The 15,967-nt window shown below is 34.4% G+C and overlaps 2 protein-coding genes across 2 annotated transcripts; both read right to left on the bottom strand.

Annotated features, from left to right (window-relative positions):
* Nucleotides 1-11,752: 11,752 nt before the first annotated feature.
* On the bottom strand, nt 11,753-13,569 carry LOC112081960. The gene is made up of 7 exons (XM_024149035.1): nt 13,480-13,569; nt 12,913-13,428; nt 12,622-12,828; nt 12,448-12,537; nt 12,258-12,365; nt 11,937-12,173; nt 11,753-11,866 (listed from the first exon to the last, which is right to left on the bottom strand). Exons 1-7 carry the CDS (start codon nt 13,567-13,569, stop codon nt 11,753-11,755), a joined length of 1,362 nt encoding a protein of 453 aa, XP_024004803.1.
* Nucleotides 13,570-14,200: 631 nt separating this feature from the next.
* Nucleotides 14,201-15,493, bottom strand: LOC112081959. The gene has a single exon (XM_024149034.1). It carries the CDS (start codon nt 15,491-15,493, stop codon nt 14,201-14,203), a length of 1,293 nt encoding a protein of 430 aa, XP_024004802.1.
* Nucleotides 15,494-15,967: the final 474 nt, after the last annotated feature.

The following is a 15,967-nucleotide window of genomic DNA, read 5'->3' as shown; positions in this document are numbered from 1 at the left end:
TTCTTTACCTTCTCCAACTAGGTGACCCTTTTTTAATAGTGATTAGTGAAGGCATGGACGTAGACATTAAAAAAAAAAAAAAATGGACGTAATAAACAAATGCAAAAAAACAAAATATTAGAAGCGAAAGATGTTAAAAGAAATAAGTAACGATGTGAGCTGATCACCTACTTGATTACATTGGTTTAATATATGAACCACGAGATTAGCTTATATATTTATTAAATGGAAAGAGTTTACAAAACACATTAAAGGAATGATAAGTTAATGGCTGACCCAAATCACCACAAAAAAATAGAGTTAAATAAACTAGGAATGGTTAAACCTTGAGAGCGACATAGTATAATCTTCTCATACACGAGACAGAAGATGTGACAAATCGTTAAACAGATGTCTATCAATGAGAAAGAAAATGAGCGCATTTGGAGCCTAATCTTTTTATGGCTGATGTGACACCCACTTCTTACTTAACTAAGATGTCATGTGGAAGATATTAAATTATCTCACAAAACATATCCTAAATGTTATTTCATTTCTAAGGATAGAATCCAAAACATATACATAAATTTACCTTTAAACTTGAACAACACAAAACCTGATCAATATCACAGTAAAATGTCATAAAAGCAATAGACGAACGAAAATAAACGGAAAATATCTTTTAGTCTCTCCAAAATCATTACCACATCGAGACAATTATTCCTGCACTGGTCCTATGGTGCATATCGAGCACACGCAACACCCGATGCATAAGCGGTCATCTCTGCCGACACCTATCGATTAGGGCTCGTCAGCCAATAAGAGTCATGGCGTGTCCAACACCTCACCACAACCTAACAAAAAAGATAGTTACTCGGTGTAATATTATTGTTTTAACATATTAGGAACACCAAAATATTAAAGAGAGAATTTGGACATAAATTCAAACTCCAAATCAAAATTCTTACTAAACCCCTAAACCCGGCTCTTTCTAGGTCCCCAAATCATAACTTAATTATAAAAAAAAACTCTTAAAAAAACATCATGTAAACCTGCACGAAACAGGACAATCCTCATGTATAAGCTTCGATTTATAATTACAAATCCACAAAAACTTGGCAGGTTTTGATAAATCCAGAATCTTCTCCTCTCTAAAACGTGATACAGAAAAAAAATCTCTACGTGACACAATCAAGACACATCGATTCCACATGCATATTACGAGGGGTTTAGGGGTTTAATATAGACATATAAAAAATAATTTGTAAGATAAAATGCATTTGAATTCCACGTGCATAGTCTCCTAATTGAAGAACTTCTCAGGAAAGGATCTATAGTAATAAAAATGATCAAATGATCAACACAATCAAATTTGATTATCCTTTTCTCATATATACCATGAATTTTTGATTTAGGAGATTGAAACGAGTTATAAATTTTCTCAAGATTTCTGAACTGAAAATTAGAGAAAGGTGTACGTAATTTCTTTTTTTTTTTTTTTTTTGAATTGAATGTAAAATAGGTGTACGTAATTTCACTGATCGAGAGTGGGTTATGGACAATATGTGGAGCTAAAAACAAATCAAGTGGAATGGACTTGAAATCACTCAGATCCGTTTAAATTCGAAGAAGATATAGAGAATGGAAGGTTTTGTAAAATACAAAATTGTGACAAACATATTTTATTATACCGAAGGGCAAAATATGATTGACATAATGACATTGCTACAAAGTTAAGCTTCCCAAAATTTGATTACAGAAGGTATATAGCCACAAATTTGTCTTTTTTGCTATAGCTTTATCTTATTTTTGTTTGTTTGTAATAATAAAGCATTTTTAGGTCAAGTAAAACAAGAAAAGTTATATAGACAAATAATAAAATGGGATTTTGTATTAATTTCTTACATTTTTAGTGTGATTGAAATCTAAATTAAAAAGTAAAAAATATATATATAGAAGGACGAAACAAAAATCACTTTGATCACCATCAGATTAAGGGTTTCTTAATTTTTGCATAATGCATTTATTTTGTTAGAGCTATATATGTACACATTATAAATCTGTACATATATATATATATATATTACCTCTAACAAAAAAAAACACATTGATTAATCAAAAATGTTGAATCGTCGCTCGTACTTTTTGTTTATCATAGCACTGTGTGTTGGGTTGGGTAACACGAGATTGTGGGCTAAAAACTCCATACATTTTAAAAACTCTCTTGATCTAAACAAAAGACTCGACATTTTCTGTAAATTCAACAAAGAACGACTACATAGCATGTATTTGCATCCTGGACAAACCTTCGATTATAGTTTTCATGGTAAATTGTTGTCCAAGAACAAAATTGATTGTGTCTTACGGCAAGGACGTGGAGAACACAAGTACCATGCAAATATTAGGGCATTTGAAGGTGAAAGTGGCGTATTTGATCATGGTAAGCAAAATTTTTGGGATGCAAGAGAAGATGGGATTTACTTCACACATGGTAAAGAAGTGCCCAAGTTAGAGTATAAATGGATCTATTAAAATGTTTTAGTGGTGAAAACAAATTTTTTTTTTTTTTACTTATTAAATGAAATGGAATTTCTTTCATCTTTTTAATTGCAATTTCATATATTTTGTTATTGAAATGAATAAAAACATTTCAATCGTATATACTGTTTATATGACTGACTGTTTCGGTGGTTAAGAAAATACTACAATTAAAGAGTAGGCCTGAACATTTTAAGAACGGTAACCCGTTCTGTCCCATTCACGTCCCAATTTTCCCAAATTTATCAGGAAAAGCAATTTGTAATTTTTCATTTAGATTTAAAAAATAACTAGATTTTACTCCGTGCATTCGCACAGAAAAATTTTTTAATCAAAATTTATAATGTTATTTATGTTTTCTTTATAGATATAATTTTTTAATAAATGACAAAGATTTATTTTTGTGTTTAGATATAATTTATTTTTTAATTTTTTCTACTATATTATAACCAGGATCATAAAAACATAATTCTAACCCGATCATTCTATTAATCGAAAAAAATCGTTATTATAAAAGTATATTTTTAACTCACTCATTCTATTAATCCAAAAAAACTTTAGTTACAAAACCATAATTATAACCCGTCTGTCATATTACTATATAATATAATTATTTACTAATTTTGAAATAATATTTATCTTAATATCTTGTATGTTTTGAATATAAGACTGCAATTATAAAAAAAACTAATCCACCCCATCAAATTACTATATAATATTAATATTTATTAGTTTTCAATATGTGAAATTTTACTCTGATTGAATATGATTAAAAAATACAATAAGATATTCTTTTAATCATATTTGTTTTTCTAAAAATATTATTTAAATTTTTAAATGTTAAATTAAATCTGATCTATAATTAAAGAAGTATAAAATAATTTAAATTAATATCATTTTTTAGAATTAAATTTAATTAAAAAAATAGTTTGAATTTTAAATTAAATATGACCTATATTTAAGGAAATCTTTAGTTATCTAAATTCATATCTAATTTTCGGATTTTTTTTATATATAAAAAAATATATTTTCAAATAATATTACAATAATTTAGGATAATTTTAAAACTGTTTCTCAAAATATATTTAAAAAAAATTTGGGAGTGTTTGGAAGCAAGTACTAAATGTGCTTCTGTTTTAATATAATAGATATTTGAATGAATAAGGGAAAGCATAGGAAAGGGAGCGAGAGTGAGATTATCCAAACTTCCCATTGGATAATTATAATAAAATGATAATAAAACATTGACTCTATAGTCTTCATTGACTGAAAGTGAATTGCGGAAAAATCCGTTTTGGGTTTTCTAGTCTAAGAAGGAAAGGGCAAGGAAGAGCAGAAGCAAATTCAAGGAAGAAGTCCATGTCTCTTTATCAAGAATTGATGAGTTCACAGCAAAGACATCAATCTTCTCTGGAAATCTCATCCTCGCTTTAACTCTGTTGCCAAGAAATTAGGAGTGACAAAAAATCTCTAATACCCTTCGATATGACTAGAAAATATTCAGATATCACCCTAATTTTTTGAATCGAACTAAATACAAAAATTTTAAATCTGGATATACGTCCAGGTTCAAAAATTTAAACATATGCATGAGTATTTTATAGATAATTAAATTAATATATGTAAACGATGTCTGTAGTTGATGATTATCTATAAATTAAGAACATTATTTATCAAATTAATTATAAGACTATTAAATTTAAAAATTAAGAAACAAATTTAAATGAATTTGCAAACGAATATTGCAATTTAGTCTCTTCAAGATTAGTCTACTAACCAAAACATTAAGTGCGATTGTGTAATTAACATACTTTGCAATGTGTTTTTCATAGAACATCCTTGGATCAGAGGTGGAGAAGCTCCGGACAAGCCTTTTGATAGCGTTGTGTTATCTCGTATGAAGCAATTCCGAGCAATGAACAAACTTAAGAAGCTAGCTCTTAAGGCAAAACCATAATCTTTTCTTCTGCAAGTACGCATTCTAGCTCTTTTAGTTTTCCTAGCTCATCACTGGTTGTATTTCCTGATTTTGTTTTGCAGGTCATTCCAGAGAGTCTCTCTGAAAAGGACATTAAAGGTCTTAAAACCATGTTTGCTAATAGAGAGACCGATCAAAGCAGCACAATCACTTACGATGAGCTGAAAATCCGGCTGCCTAAACTATAGAATTGAAACTTAGATCAAGAATTAAGAAAATCAACTTCTTTTATTTCCTTTAGAAAAATCACTCAAAAACTAAAGGCTCTCAAATCTCTCTCTCTCAACTCATAAGTGTTTGCAAAAACTCTGCAACTCCTTATATAGAGAATGAATTAGCTAACTCCTAATTCCAATAGATAAACAAATTTCCTTTTAGATAACTCCTAAATTTCCTTTTAGATAACTCCTAAATTTCTTTTTCTAATCCTAATCTTCTAGAAACACACTTTGATTAAGATTAGGAAACTTGCACTTCAAGTTTCTTTCAAGCTTATTCCAACAATCTCCCCCTTAAGCTTGAAATCTTCCTTAGAGACATCTTCAACACCAAAGTTGAGATTTCCACGCAAATACCTCAAAACCTGCTTCAATGCAGCTCCATGCGACTCCTCCATGATTACTTTATATAAACGATTCTTTGATATGTTTGCCACTACAAGAAATGTGGGTATTAATAACGGCCGTTCAGCGCTATCTATCACATAACATAGCGTTTCCTTAAACGCTCTGACAGCGCCCGTCATCGTAGGTCAGGCACTTTAGATAGCAGACTTGTAGGATGCTAGTTAAGTAAACTACAATAGCGTTTATTGCGCTGCTATTATTATTGTTTATAATAGCGTGTAATAATTGTTATGATTTGATTGTACGTATACCAATTGTTTTACAAAGATAGCAAATATTTTGTGTTATTAAATTATTTTATAATAACCCGAAATTATATTTAAATAATTATTTGTAATAATAATAAATAATTTTAATAATTTTAATTTTAAAAAATGATTTCTTATTGAAAATACCATTAAACATTTCCATGTTTACAAATCCAAAATCATCAACATCCAATATCATCAACAACCAAAACCAAAAATCATCAATATTATCCTATCAATCAACCACTAATAACCCTTCACAATCATCCCTAACATAAACACTATCATCATCAGAATGTTCACCATCGAGATCTTCAACTTCTGGTACAGGTTAAGGCGCAGAACCTAAATCCTCCTCTGTTTCCAACTCATGATAGCCTCTAGGTGGTGCTCTCATAACAACATACCAATTTGAAGAATCATCTTCCCTAGAGTAGAATACCTGTTTCGCTTGAGAAGGTAGAATGAATGGATCTTTCAAATATGCTGCTTGGTTCATATGAAGATTCACAAGAGTGAAGCCATCTTCTTCCTTCACACCATTCCTTAAGTTTGCCCAATTGCATCTAAACAGTGGTACTTTGAACATGTGGTAGTCCATAAGTAGAATCTCCTTTATCACTCCATAATATGTAAGCATATCAGCTACTTGTCTTATATCTCGTGCACTTGATCTACACATGCTAAATGCTTCATAAGTGACTCCACTGTTTTGTGTCTTCCGCTTAACTGCATCTGTATGAAATCACTGCCCATTAACGATGAACCCTTTATGTGATAAAGCGACATTTCTAGGTCCAAATGCCAACCATTTTGTCTCCTTGGAATGTCCTTCAGTTGCATCTGAATGAAACTGATGGAGAAAAAACGCAAATTTCAGAGCAATCAGTTTTCTAACTTAAAAATCTGAACATGGACACCAAGTAATCAAACTGTATATTCAGTAAAAAAAAAAAAACTGAAGATGATCATCAAGTAAACAAGGTAACAAGATAACAAGCTGTACATTTACTGAAATGGTAATCAAGAAGAGTGATGAGGACAACCTTTTTTTTAACCCATTCTGCAAACTGCTCTGTATGGTTTTTCCACAACAAAGTTTCATTTTTTGCATATCGAGCATCAGTAGCTTGTAATTCTTCCAAATGCATCCTGATTTACAATAAACAATTATTATGAAAATGAAGTAATAATTTTAAATAGCTGAAAATAAATGGTAACCTCTTACCCAACATATGGTTCCATACAAGCCATGTTCATTAGCACATAGCGATGTGCATTGTCTCTATCTTTATCAGAAAGGGTGACCTCTTTACCCTTCTACAGAGGCCGGCCTTGAAGCACCATCCTATCATCGTCAATATCTTCATTACGATTAGGTCTTTCTTGAACTGGTACTGAATCTTGAAGGAACTCTAAACAAAATGCAATGCATTCTTCAGATAAATACCCATCAGCCATACATGCTTCTGGCTTTGCATGATTCTTAACATAAGCCTTTAGTTTTTTCATGTACCTACAATTCAGTCAAGATATATGAAATATTATACTAACATTAGTTGAGGAAATACATACAGTAGTGAAGTAATTGAGTACATCAAACCTTTCGAAGGGATACATCCAGCGAAAGTGTACTGGTCCTCCTAATCGTGCCTCTTTTGATAGATGTATTGGAAGGTGGAACATGATATCAAACAGGGATGGAGGGAAGAACCGCTCCATTTGACACATTGTTTCCACAAACTCAGTCTCCATTAATAAAAGTTTCTCCGGGTCAATGCTACGCTGGCACAATCTGTTAAAGTAATTGCATAATCTGGTAATGGCAATCCTAGGTCCTCTAGGTAACAACCCTCTTAACGCAGCTGGTAACAAGTTTTGTACTAGGACATGATGATCATGCGACTTCAAACTAGCTATATTAGGAGGGCTAAGTGAAACGCAATTAGCAATATTACCACAATAACCATCAGGACCTCTAAACATAGCTAACCTTTGGCAAAAAATGGTCTTCTCTTTCTTGGATAACCAATAGGCTGCTGGAGGTAAGTATGTTTTCTTTCCCCTAACCTCTGAGTGTAAGTGCTTTCTGATTCCAATATCTTCTAAGTCTTTTCTTGATTTCAAACCATCTTTCGACTTGGCACTTAGCATCAAGGTAGACAATATAGCATCCGAGACATTCTTTTCTACGTGCATCACATCAATATTGTGACGAACAGGCAATTCCTAAGACAGTACACAATAAACTGTTAGGCATGCATATACGTGTACAGCAATCTGAGAATATAGTTTATAGTTACTCTACTTTACCTTCCAATAAGGTAGTTCAAAGAATATTGATCTCTTCTTCCATCGCCATAGATCATTTGATTCTTCACACTCTTCTTCTTCAACCAGCTCATCATCTTCCAAATCTGTTCTTTTTCTTTTTCTTTCCTTATGTAGAGGTCTTCCAAAGTCATTCCTAAACGCCTTTACTGTCTCATATATTTCAGAACCTGTCTGTATCCTATTGGCACTCCCAAATTCAACAGTGTTGTCAAACCAGCCTTTTTTATATCTGTAAGGATGGCCAGGCGGTAGTCTCTTTCTATTTCCCATGTATACATACTTATGGCTAAAATTAAGCCACCTACAAGGAGTATCCTTTCCACAGACGTTGCAAGCTTGTTTCCCCTTCACTTTACATCCAGACAATACTCCCAAGCCTGGATAGTCAGTGATACTCCAAAGCAATATGGCTCTAAGTGTAAAGTTCTCCTTTGCAAATGAGTCGTACACTTCAATACCCTCAGACCACAAATCTTGTAAATCTTCAATCAATGGTGCTAAGTAGACATCTATGTTATTACCAGGAGCTGTTGGACCAGGGATCAGCAAAGTTAACATTATATTGTCAGCCCGCATACACATTGTTGGAGGCGTGTTGTAGTTCACCAACAACACTGGCCATGTGCTGTGATTGGTGTTTTGCAAGGAGAAAGGGTTCATCCCGTCTGTAGAAAGTCCAAGTCTAAGATTCCTTGGTTCTGCAGCAAAGTCTGGCCATTTGTCATTAACTTGTGCCCCAGATATAGAATCAACAGGGTGTCGCATTGTACCATCTTCAGTGCCATTTGTAGAATGCCAACGCATATGCTCAGCCATCCTTGTTGATCTAAACATCCTCCTAAATCTGTCTTTGATTGGAAAATATCTAAGGATCTTCGCTGGAATCCCTATCTTCAGCGCATTACTGTGCTTATCCTTCTCCCATCTAGAAACTTTGCATCTTGGACAGCTTTCTAGCTTTTCAAACTCCTTCCTATACAGTATGCAATCATTCTTACAAGCATGAATATTGTCGTAGCCAAAACCGAAGACCTTCAGAAAATTTTTGATTGCGTCTGTACTCCTCGGAAGAACATTGTTTTCAGGTAGCATATCTTGAATTAAAACCAACAGCTGATCAAAGTAGTTCTCAGACAAACCACTCTTAACTTTGATTCTGTAGAGTCCCATGATTGCTGCAACCTTTGTGTATTTGACACAAGTAGAGTACAATGGAGTTTCAGCTTCTCTTAACTTTGTCCTGAATTCAGTTTCGTCTACAGCTTCATTCTCTTCAGTGTCATGCGTCTTACTTTGATTACCTTCACCTATACGAAATGCTGTCTTTAGCAATTCAAAAGCCTCAGTTTCAGATCCAGGAGCAATATCTTCTGTATCATCTCTTTTCTCGCCATGAATACTCCAGCAAGAACTCTTATACTTCATATCCATACCCCTAATGACTAGATGCTCAACAATCTTATCTAATAACTGATGGCTTAAATTCCGGCAATCTCTACAGGGGCATAGCATTTCAGACAGATTACCTAATCTTCTTGCCGATGAATTCACGAAATTAGTTGCTCCTTCTGAGTACTCAACAGTGTTCCTACATGTTAAATAAAAGTTAGACAAACAAGATAAGGCGAGATTGCGAAATATAAGTGTAAGTGTTAACAAGATCAAACCTTGGCAGAAAAATCCATGCCTTGTCCATATGAAAACGACTGAGATCGAGAAATTTCAGAGATTGTGTTACGAAAAATGTGGTGTGGGATAAGGAGAAATCGAGAAATTTAGAGATTGTGTTACGAAGAATGTGGGATAAGGCGAGATTGACAGATCGAGAGATTGTGTTGTGAAGAATATGGGATAAGGCGAGATTGACAGATCGAGAGATTGTGTTGTGAAAGATTGAGTTACTTTTTTTTTCGTCGCTGCCAAAAATATTTCAGACAAATTTTTCGGAAATTCAGCTTTTCCCGGTTAAACTCGTTCATCAGTAAAGAACGGCTCATATTAGAGATGCAATAGTGGAGAAAACGGCTCAGATCAAAGATCACTAAAGAACGGCTTATATCTAACGGTGTAGAAAATGCCACGTCTACGATCTGCGTATAATTGATTCATTGGCTAATCTATTTATACCAATTTTTATGTTTTAAAATTGGTTTAGGGAATTAAAGAAAATACGTATATAATCCAAAAAAAATCAAAATTTATACGAATCAGTATTTAAATTTTGTAATATTTTTTCTTATATCTTACATTCATAATTCAAAATATATAATACAAACAATATGAGATATATTACTTTAGGGTATAGAGTTTACAAAAAATCCTTTAGGGTATAGCACTTTAGGGTATAGAGTTTACTCAAACACTTAGTTGTATATGTACAAAGAAGTTTTTAAGTATGATTTAGGTTTTACAGAATCAATTCATATAATCCAAAAATTAATTTTAGGTATAGACTTAGTATGGTTTAGGGTATAGAGTTTACAAAAAATCCTTTAGGGTATAGCACTTTAGGGAATAGAGTTTACTCAAACACTTAGTTGTATATGTACAAAGAAGTTTTTAAGTATGGTTTAGGTTTTACAGAATCAATTCATATAATCCAAAAATTAATTTTAGGTATAAACTTAGTATGGTTTAGGGTATAGAGTTTACAAAAAATCCTTCAGGGTATAGCACTTTAGGGTATGCTTTAATGTTTAATATTCTAGCACTTTAGGGTATGGTTTAGGGTGTATGTATTTTAAATTAATTTCAGTTCATTATTCTTAAATAATTTAGGGATTAGGGAATAGGTATTTTTATACAATGTCAGTTAATTTTGTCATATTATTTCCATCTTTTTAAATTCAAAATTTTTAAAAACCCAAACTTAGTAATTTTTTTTTTGTCACGACCACACTTATTCATAATATCACATAAGATAACATAAGTATCAGAAAAGTACATAAGTACCACAATACATTAAGTTTTAGACTTGGACATGAAATATAACCGTAGAAATAAAACATAACCGGACCAGCATCTTAGACTACCAAACCATGTCTTAAGTTCAAATGAACAATATTTTGTCATTTGGCCATGCAACAGTTGAACCTATCGCATCAGAAATGTATGCAATCTCTGAAGTTGGTCTCCAAACCTTTGCAGTACTAATCTTAGCAACTTCAACCCAAACCTTGCTTGCATTTGGACCTAAGGGTACAAAGTGGCACACATCGTTCGGATCCGTTGAAGATACTCTTCCTTCAGCTACCTTGCGTCCAGAGTTGTTGCAATCTAAAAGAAAACACTTAGTATGTCCACTTTTGGTGGAACTATTGCTGCCTGGACTCTACAATTCAAACCAGAAAAATAGAATCAAGTACAAACATCAATACAACAGACAAACAAATAATCAAACTTCATATAAATAGCATACCACTGATTTTGGCTCAGATGCATTTGGCTCATATGCATTTGGCTCCGCTGTTTTGGTAGGTGTTGCATCTGCAGACATGATTTCAACCTTCAGGACTGGCCATGCGATTTTCTCGTGAATTGCATCACCAAACGTGAACAATTCAGCGGTTGGCCTCCACAAATAAGCATCATTTTTATACACCTTCACAACTTCAATACTAACAGCATTCGGACCTAGAGGTATATTGTTAACCATCTCTTTTGAATTAGATGAGCACATGATTCCTTCACCAATAACCTCCTCTTCTTCATTAGTCCAATCAAATATTTTGCATCTTCGAATCTCATTGTCATCGGTTTGCTAAAATGTAAAAAGCTAATGATTAGAGATATTGCAAGGAATTACAAACCACACTATTTACTAACTTTACCTTTGATACATCGACCGAAGAGTTTGGAGCCTTGTCTAAAATCACTTTGTCTATTGGCCAGGCTATTTTGCATCCCACAGCTTGCTCAATAGATGACATATCTATTGAAGGCCTCCAAAGAGAAGCTCCTGGGGATAATGCAGACTTGACAACAATAGCCACTGCATTGGGACCAATTGGTACACGACCAATTTTGTACATCGGCTCAGCAGAGCAGAATTAGCCAGCACCAATCACAACATCTGTTGAGTCAAACCAATCCAGTATTTCTACTTTCACTCCTTCTTTCATACACCCACTACTCGCAAATGTTTCAGGATCACCATTACTTTTCTGACAGAAGGACAATGAATTATTAAATGTCATAATACTAGTTAACCAACTGACATATGTAAATAGTTACCTTCTTCCCAGCTAAGTCGTGGACCATTCCCTTTAACTCTCTAATCTCACTTTCCATATCAGCAATCTTTGCGTCTCTAGAATGCAGAAACGCTAGCTTAGTAGCTGTAATCCCTCTGCCAAACCCCCTTACTCGGCCAGGTTTGTCTTTTCCCAAAACCTTGCTCACCGCATCTTCCCTGATATTTTCAGAAGCTGATGTAGAGTCCATTTGACTATCAAGTGACCGTATTTGTTCCTGATACAAACATATGTGCAGATGTTAACTCAATGATCATAATCCATTAACTGTACACAATATCTCAAATTTAAGAAATCTTACAATAGTATCAGCAAATTGAGGCTTCACAGGTCTACCATCACCATGAGTGTGTCCTGCAATCCATATCTTACTCCTAGTTACCTTACGTGGGTCATTACTCTTTTTTCTCTATATAAAATACAGACATATGTTAGTACCATTTTTTATTCTCAAGTAATTAATAATATAGATGTTCGAGTAACTGTTTTACCATATCATCAGCTAATCGAAGCATTCCTTTGCGACTGGTGGTGTGAGGAATCTGATTTCTTCTCAGCTCTTTGTACTTGTCACTTATTACCTACAATACAAATCTGAGTCAGTGTACATCTATAAGACATCACATGTAAACAAGAAAGTAACTTATTAAACATTGCTAACTAACCTTAAAATTTGTGCTACACTTGCTCCTAACCCAAGAGTTCCATATTTGAATGGATGGGATGTTGCTGGGTTTTAAAGCTAATCTATCACCAGCAGTCTTCGCAGATCTTACTTCTGTTACTAGCCTTGACTTACCAGCCCTCCACAAACTTCCCAACTGCTTAATAATAACAGCTTTCTGCCACTCTTCATGCACGTTAAACCTCCCCTGCATCAAAATTTGCAGAGGTCAAACATGTTTACAATTTCATATGTAGTTTTTCAGAGAAACTAAAATGCAAATTAAATATACCTTAATTTGCTCCCACATTGTGTCTCTTGTCACTGCATCAAGTTTTCTCCAATCAGGAAGTGTAACGGGAACGTGTTCCCTCACAAGAGGACCGAGAAAAGATGATAATGTTACTGAACCAGGTCCAACATGATCACCACAGTCAGTGAATGTAACTTCAACCTTTTCTTGAGGATTTTCAGCCACCTTACGCATCTTAGTTGATCCTCTTCTCTTTTTTTCTTTCGCTACATCATCAGTGTTACCATTGCTAACTCCATCTTGTTCCATATTGACAGCTTCTTCTTCATTTCCATTATGTTCCTGTCCAGTATTCAAACCATCTTCTGCTTCCTTCTCAGAAACTTCTATCTCAGGAGCTTCATGATTAGAATCTTTCTCTGAAACAGCTTTCTCAGGAATTTCTTTCTTAGAAACTTCATCTCCGGACTCCTCATTATCATCATCTTCCCCATTCGAAGCTGACAAGCTAATAGGTTGCGGTGGAGCATCTTCTACCTCTTCACATGGCACTTTCTTTTTTCTACCACCATTTCTTTTCTTAGTACCAGTTTTTCCTTTCTTTACCTTTAGTGTTGTTGCAGGTGTGGCCTCCAAGCCTTGATTACGTCGACTACGACGGGAACCAACTTGTCCTCCTCCTCTTGTCTTTGCCATATCTGAATAAACGAAATGAAACTCAGATTCAAAACCCCGAAAATCAAAATCCAACATGATGAAACTCAGATTCAAAACCCCAAAAATCAAAATCCAAGATGCATGTTTCAATCCTTTGCAAATAGATAACAACTCAAACTCAACATGCATTCTAAAATACCAAAATCGATAAACAATGAAGCTTCAATTCGAGTGAGAACAAACCTTTTTTATTCGATCCACAATGAAGCTTCGATTCGATTTGATGGTATTGAAGCTTCGATTCGATTCGAGTATTGAATCTTCGATTCGAGTATTGAATCTTCGATTCGATTTGATTCGATTGTCTGAGAAGAGAGAGTGAGAGAAATGAAGACAGAGAGAGAGAGTTACAGATTGTCTGAGAAGAGAGTCACTTGAGAGATGAATAAAAAAAATAAACTTATTTACATTTGAAGATATTTGACAAATACGATAGCGTTTTTTTTTCATCTGCAATGTTAAGGTGCCCGCACTCACCAAATTTAGGCGGCTAAAAGTTTTCATTTTCCCGCGATAGTATCTATAGCGTTTCATAATTATAAACGCTATGAACAAATCCCGTCCCCGTCTACAATAGCATGTTTGTCAATAACGCTATCGTATGATGCTATTAATACCCATATTTCTTGTAGTGTGCCTTCATAAGGAGTCTTCCATCTTGATCATGTAATGTCAGATAATCTCCTCTCATCCGAACATCACATCCAGCCTCTGTTGCTTGTCCCAAACTGATGATATTACTCTTTAAATCTGGTATGAAATAGACATTAGCAAGCACTTTTTTCCCTCCATCTTTACTGACAAAGAGGATCGATCCTTTCCCCTTTATGTCTATCTGAGAGTCATCGCCGAATCTTACTTTTTCTGTGACCGTCTCGTCAATCTTTGAAATATAATTTCGGTTTCCAGTCATATGGTTACTAGCACCATTATCCAAATACCAAACATTGTCACCTTCGCGACTTTTTTCAAACTTGTTTGGCTTCACCCTTTTCTCATTCCGATACACCACCTCGTGCATCATGAGTCGATCAGCTTCATGTGTGTCATCAACGTCTTTGTCTTCCTGAGTCTCTTGAAGTTTGACAAGTCTGTCAGGGCAATTAGAAGTGTAATGCCCTGTTTTGTCGCATCGATAACATATTATCTCCGACAAATCTCTGGCTCCATGAAATCGTCCATGACCTCGTCCTATGCTATAAAAGTGTCCTCCTTGACCTCTGCCTCTATTCTCTCCACTGTAGTCACAATTTTCCTGAGGTTTCATGTTTGCGTACATGAGTTTGCTTAGATCGTCTTGCGTTTCTTCTTCTTCTTCTCGAATACGTTCTTCGTAGGCTTTTAGTCTTCTGATTATGTCTTCGAAGCTTGTGGTGTTCAAGTATAATACCTGCTCAAGTGAAGCTACCATGTGTATATATTTCTTTCTCGAAAGACTTTTGAGAAACTTCTTGACAATCTTCGGTTCCTTAATAGTTGTTCCTAAAGCAGCCGACCTTGAGCAGATTTCGGACAATTTTCCACTAAAATCATCTATCATCTCTGTGTCCTTCATCTTGAGTTTGTCAAACTCGGCCATAAGAGTCTGCAACCTTGCTTCTCGCACCCTTTCTGCTCCTACATGTCTTGATTTGATTGCATCCCATACTTTTTTTGCCGTGTCTAACTTTCCTACCTGTAGAATGAGCATCTCGGGTACTGATTGAAAGATCAAGGCCATAGCAACATCATTATTCTCACCATCGGCCGCCTCTTTTTCAACAGTCTCCCAGACCTTGTGTACTCTGAGCAAAACCCTCATTCGCATGGCCCATACGGTATAGTTGGTTGAGTTTAACATAGGGCAATGGATTGAGGAAGTATTCAGTGCTTTTGTACGAGTACTAGGAACGATATCCCCCATATCCTGAGAAACAACCTGAAGCTCTGCTACCAATTATAGAATTAAAACTTAGATCAAGAATTAATAAAAGCAACTTCTTTTATTTCCTTTAGAAAAATCACTCAAAAACTAAAGGCTCTCAAATCTCTCTCTCTCTCAACTCATAAGTGTTTGCAACAACTCTGCAACTCCTTATATAGAGAATGAATTAGCTAACTCCTAATTCCAATAGATAAACAAATTTTCTTTTAGATAACTCCTAAATTTTTTTTTAGATAACTCTTAAATTTCTTTTTCTAATCCTAATCTTCTAAAAACACACTTTGATTAGGATTAGGAAACTTGCACTTCAAGTTTCTTTCAAGCTTATTCCAACATAAACTCGACTCTATAAAGTCTCTGAAGCTGGAGTTAAGTAACTCATGGAAGCTGTTAGTATTTCCATCCTCTTTGCCCCGCTTCTATTCTTGTTATATTCTTATCTCAAAAGACAAA

The sequence above is a fragment of the Eutrema salsugineum genome, unplaced genomic scaffold, assembly GCF_000478725.1.
Source record: "Eutrema salsugineum unplaced genomic scaffold, Eutsalg1_0 scaffold_1, whole genome shotgun sequence".
NCBI classification, from domain to species: Eukaryota; Viridiplantae; Streptophyta; class Magnoliopsida; order Brassicales; family Brassicaceae; genus Eutrema; species Eutrema salsugineum.
This window is presented reverse-complemented; position numbering and strand designations above follow the sequence as displayed.